Here is a 6,000-nt window from a genome sequence, read left to right on the forward strand (position 1 = left end):
CAAAGAATCACTGAATGTGTCCTTGGGGAATTCCAGGCTGGTCTCATTGCTCTGTATTTCAGTAACAACGTTATAAGAATTCAAAGATAATTTTCATCCTTGATTCTATATTTGCTACTTAGCCTAATTGGCTCTTCTAGCAAACTCTAGACCTGTGTTGGGAAGTTTTAAGAATGTTCATGATAACTATAATGATTAGTTTATTTTACACTAAAAAAAAAAAAAACAGATAGTGGTCTTTCAATGATAAATATATTTATGGAACCAAAGATGAACAGTGTTTAAAATTAAGATGAGTGCTAAAAACATCATGGTGAACACTGGCTCTATGGATGAATATGAAAGTCATAATGGAGACACTGTGAGGAAATGATGTGATAAAGTAACAATGGTTTAGGGAAAAAAAGGTTATATTGAATGGACTACATGATGAGGTAGGTTTCCTTTCAGGAAGTAATACTTTTGCTCTTCCTCAGTTTAGAAATGTGAGGCTATAAGAATGAGTAAATGCTTGAATGTACATCTTGAAAACATGTCAGCAAGGACCACTGAAAATAGATTGTGCCAACAAAGAAAATCAGGACTATGTCCCCAGTGGGAATAGAGTAGCTGTTTTATTGATGTGTCAGGGTGTGGAAAATGAAAGCACTCTGTATCACCGCCAAGAAAGTTTTAGAGTAGTAGACCCAAGAATGTAGGTCCAAATGAACCATCTCTCTTGTCCCAAACTGCTTGATGATCGCACACAAAGTTGAAAAATGAAGCTTTGAGCTAATAATCATTATAAACAAAAGAATGTGCTCTGAATTAATTTAATTCTTCATTGACCTCCAGGCAAAATACTTGGTTTCAAAATGGCCTCCCTTGCTGCAGCAAATGCAGAATTTGGCTTCGACTTATTCAGAGAGATGGATAGTAGTCAAGGAAATGGAAATGTATTCTTCTCTTCCCTGAGCATCTTCACTGCCCTGACCCTAATCCGTCTGGGTGCTCGAGGTGACTGTGCACGTCAGATTGACAAGGTTAGTGCTGCCTTTTCCAATCTATTCTAGCAATTAACTGTTTTCTCCAGAAAATGTTTCATAGTAAGCACTGAGCTTTGCCTCCAGTCCTTGGTTTTCAGCTGGGGGTAAGAAGAAATAAATCTCAGGATGCTTTTAATCAACAGACTCCTTCTCAGAGTCCTTTAGCTTTGATAGCAACTGCAGTATCATGTGGACAACTTGGTGGGGATGTAAATTCTTAGGATGAATTGGGAACTATAGGTATGGGTGTGGTTCACCTGTCATAGTTTTAGAAAGTTCTCCTGGCATATCCTGTTTGAGAGCCACTAGATTAGTAGACAAAGCTTTGATAGAACTTGACAGAGTGTCCCAGATTTGTTTTGTTTTGTTCATAGTGCTGGATATGGGACCTTTACACTTGCTAGACAAGTGCTCAACCACAACCTGATGTCCTAGTTTAAACATAGGTTACATGGACACAAATGACAGTCACAAGCATCTAGATAATGGAAGACTACCTGAATGGTATTTTCCATCACCTCCCTCTTTGCCACTTTCAGAAAGTGCTTATTAATGCATCCTTGTACACAGCTCGAAAGAGCTATAGTCAAGGTTTTCTTCTCTTCTCCTATGAAATCATCAGAGAAATTCACCCACTCAACAGAACCTATCTTGCCATGCCTAGCTGTTTCCACAGACTCAGAAGCCGTCTCTTTTTTATTTCAGTTGTACGTATTACTTTAGTCCAGTACTGTTGAGGGTTGTCTCTGTGTGTCTTTAAGCTGCAATGATTTTCTTTATCTATGCATAACTTAATGAGTCTGCTGCAAATATGCAGCCAAATGAAGTGGTGTCAGTCTATTAGGAGACATAAGAATTGACAGCTAAGATGGCAGAGGGTCATACAAGGCAACATCAGTGACAACTAGCTGTTGATGACATTGTTAACTGAAACCTCTGGAACAAGTCCACTTATTATAAAACATAATTTTATTTGATATTTTCAATAACATGCTGAAGTAGCATTATGATCTTGATTTTTATGGTGTAATCACCAAGCCAACTATGTGGTGATGGATGCCAGACTTGTGACTCAAACTCTGCCTGGCTTTTGAAAGTAAGTTTTTTTGAACTGTGTCCTAGTGAATTGAAAAAGCCACCATCTAGCTGGAGACTTCTTTCTACAGCATCATCCTTCACTCTCATGCATGAATTTCTATAGCTGCTGCTGTCATGATAGCCCACAAGAAACATGAGAAGAAAACATCAACTACAGTCACAAATATTCAAGCAAAGTTTTAGTCCTTTGTGACATGCCAATTTGGAAATTAGCCTCCCACATCAGTCTTGCCCCTGTTAGCTCCTCTGTAGAGCATATTCTCCTTAGCAGTATGAATCACACATTTAAGTTTCAGGGGATCTTGGGTTTGATCAATGGAGTCACAATTTACAACTTCCTTGCATGTGTCTTCAAAAGGCACTTTCAAGGAAACAATGATCATTTTTCTTTGGATGCTCAAAATATCACAGTTTGGTTATGTTCACCTTAATTCTTTTGTTATTCTTTGAAATCCTTGTCTTGTATATGTCCATGCAAGTAAATGTAGGTATACATAAGCCACAGCATGTATATGGAGGTCAGGGAATAATCTGAGAAACTGCTCCTCACTTTCCATTTGTTGGAAATGGAATCTCTTGCTTGTTTCCTCCATAGAAATTTTCCAGCTAGGTGCAAGCTTCCAGAAATCCGCATGTCTCTATATTCCAGCTCCCTGGGGAAGTGTGAGGACTCTAGACTTGTCAGTTTCTGGACCCCAGTTTTATGTGAGTTCAGGAGATTCACATTCGAGTTCTCATGTTAGTGTGGTGAGTGCCTTACCCAGTGAGCCACCTCCCTGGCACAGTGTCGCTGCTGTCCTTAACAGTGGAAGTGCCTAAGGGCAATCCTTTGGTTTTAGGTAATCCTTTCTCCAAACCCTAAAGCCTCTTTGCTTCCTGATGTGTTTTGCAGTGATTGGCTTTGTTTACAAAGCTGTATATTTTGCCTCATACTTGGCTCTGATATTGATAACCTTTCTATCTACCCCAACACAGAAAGAGCAAGCATTTCTCTTCCCTTTGCTCCTCTTTCCCAAGTTAAATTACTATTCATTATGTCAGGTTTGCATTTATCTTAAACCATGAATTTGGACTATAATATTATTTACAAGTTGTACAAACTTGTGTTTTCTAAGATTTCATTGGATTTCCCAAGCAGCATTTAAAAATAGCCACTGTAGTATGCATTCCTATTAGAGCATTCTGTAAGGGGAATGGCAGTGTGGTGATTTGGCATGAATACTTAGGTAGGAGCCTCAGGGAAACTACATCCATGGATCCCTCCTTAACCATAGCTAAAACAGGGATCTTGAAACTCAATTGGCAGAGTTTTCAGTCCTTGTCATTATCTAATTTAACTTGATAACTACTTATTAAAAAGACAAAGAATCTCTGATCTCCTTTCATGTTCATAAGAGGCTATGGCAGCATAAAAGTAACATTTTAGGTGGAAAAACAATGTTTCCAGTGGAAAAAGGAAGACATAGCCTCATGACAAAGCCTTTGAAATTCTAGTATTTCTCTTTGTTTATCCGCATGCCCCTCCAGTCGTGGTGGTATTACTGTTGAACCAATGTGTTTGTATGTTCAGATAAAATGGCTGTGTATCTAGTCAGAATTACACTACTTCAGATCTTCAGAAGCCAACTAGGACTGAGTCAGTATAATTAAAGCAGGGTAAAAATGCAAATAATGACATTAAATAGATATAATTGATAAAACTTTATTCAATCTTGAGAATCTTTTGAATCTTTATATAATTTTCATAAGCTTAGCTCAAAGAATACATTATTAGTAGGTAGCAAGACTGAGTCCTAGTATTTCACCATGAAATTTATTATTTCTTCTTATACTTGAATATTTCCAAATAACAGTCTACATACACTGGCTTTGGGACTCTTTTGTTACAAAGGGGAGTGTTAGGAAGAGCCGAGTTGGCTGTAAGAGAGTGTTGGCCAGGTGACTTACTTCTCCTCTTCCCATTATTGACTAGCTTCTTTTATCAATGAATGATCTAAAAGCTAAAAGTTTAAAGCTCTAAAACAGAAGAAAAAAAAACCTGTCAAATTATATATTACAATTTCCACTCACACTAGACTAACATGCCATTAGCAGTGTTCTTAGAGCAGCACGGTGGCTAAACCAGATGTCATCTCTAGTATAACCTACCTTCATGTTCTGAAGCTCAAACTCTTCCCCCTGGACCATTTCACAGAGCAGAGAACAGCCCTTTCCTGACTTGTACTTCTCATTTTAGGAAAAAGGATACAAAAAAAAAAAAAAACATTCCTCAAGGTCAAGGTCAGTACTCACACACTGGATTTTGTCTTTCTCCTTACACAACTTTTCCTTTTCACTGAGAAGCAAACTTGACTTGTTTTCTCACACAAATGGAACAGAGTCGTGAGAACAAAACATCAACAATGAAACAAGATAGTCTGTGCTTTTCTTTTTCTTCCTTGGAAATAACAAATGCAAACTATTCCATGAACTAGTAAGTCCTTGTTGAAAATAGGCAGGATATATTTTAAAGCCACCAAGTACCCTGGCACATTCTGTCTTTAAATTTACCTTTTCTGTTAGTGGGAAGAAACAACTACTGTATTTTCTATGCCACTGAACATTTGTGTGCTTGGCCAAGTCTGAATGGGAAAGGGAGTCTGAGGCTGTTCATCTTTGTGGTGAAATGCTAGGGAGAAAAATAAACCAGAATTACTGGGTGAGGCAGAAGCAGCTCTTGCTATCTGCAGAGACCCACATGGCAGTCAGGACTGCAGGGGTCCTGAGCTAAGTCTGCAGAACTGATCCATCAGGGCCTAGCAGCTACCTACATTTCCTACCAGCTGTTGGAGGAGCAGAGTCCGCAGCAGCCTCGGTTCTGTCCATTGCAGTTGCATGACCAGTTACTGTGTGGGACATTTTGCCACCTCTGGGAGAAAGAATATTTTGTATTATTGCTTTATAATCTGTGCTTTATTCAAGCCAACACTACAGCTCTATCATACTCTCAAAGAAGCATAAACAACCAAACCCAACAAAGTTTCACTTTCATATTTTATCTTATCTGGATGGATTGTTCTTTGGTATAAAAAATATAAGAACTCAATTCAACTTAAAAATAAAATTTTAACAGAGAAGTAATAATTATATATGCAAATATATTCATGGAGCACAATGTAATTTATTGATTTATGCATACAGTATAGAAAGATTAAATCAGACTAATTACCACATTCATCATTTCACCAAATTTGGTTGTTGTTTTCTACTTAGCATCAGTGGAGACATTTTCTAATAGACTTTTATGGTATATGCTCTTGAGGGTTAAGCTTTTACCGTAGCAGTTTATTATACCTATAGATTTTAAGACAAGGAATCCCTAATTCACCTAACTATTTACCAGAATCGTCCAAGGATCTGTGGCTCACAGGCCATGCAGGTTCCAGTAAACATTTTAAAATACTTTACAACTGAGCATGTGATATATGATTGCTCACAGATGAAACAAATTTCTTCTTGTGGGGAATTAAAGATAATTAAATGTACATTGTAATTCAGCAACAACTTGACAGCATAACAAAGTTTTCAACTAGGCATAAAATAGTAATTTTCCAGTTTTTTTCAATTATGAATATAATAGATTTCTATCCCAAATAAAGCCAATTAATATTAAAATTTCTAAACTTAGACACATAAGAATTTAGAAAGCTCTGTAGATATAATCCTGAATTACAGAAAGAAATTCTGAAAACTCCTGTTCTTCTGCCAGAAGCTACCAAAATGTACCCTTAATTAAAACTCCATAATAATCCAGAAGGTAGGTTGTGGTGAGAATGGATACTGTAGAGATGACGGCTGTGGTGAGAATGGATACTGTAGAGATGACGGCTGTGGTGAG

The 6,000-nt window shown here is 37.5% G+C and overlaps 1 protein-coding gene across 2 annotated transcripts in view; it reads left to right on the top strand.

Moving 5' to 3' along the window:
* Window positions 1–6,000, top strand: part of Serpinb7 (serpin family B member 7) — a 31,024-nt gene that overhangs the window by 4,665 nt on the left and 20,359 nt on the right. Inside the window, exon 2 of one of the 2 annotated variants that reach the window (XM_021199125.1) lies at window positions 835–1,022. In XM_021199125.1, the coding sequence (XP_021054784.1) occupies window positions 855–1,022 (168 nt within the window). In that variant the 5' untranslated portion in view covers window positions 835–854. Of the gene's footprint in view, window positions 1–834; window positions 1,023–6,000 lie in introns of those variants that run through there. The other variant, XM_021199126.1, reaches the window with a different exon arrangement.

The sequence above is a fragment of the Mus pahari genome, chromosome 5 (assembly GCF_900095145.1).
Source record: "Mus pahari chromosome 5, PAHARI_EIJ_v1.1, whole genome shotgun sequence".
In the NCBI taxonomy this organism is placed as follows: domain Eukaryota; kingdom Metazoa; phylum Chordata; class Mammalia; order Rodentia; family Muridae; genus Mus; species Mus pahari.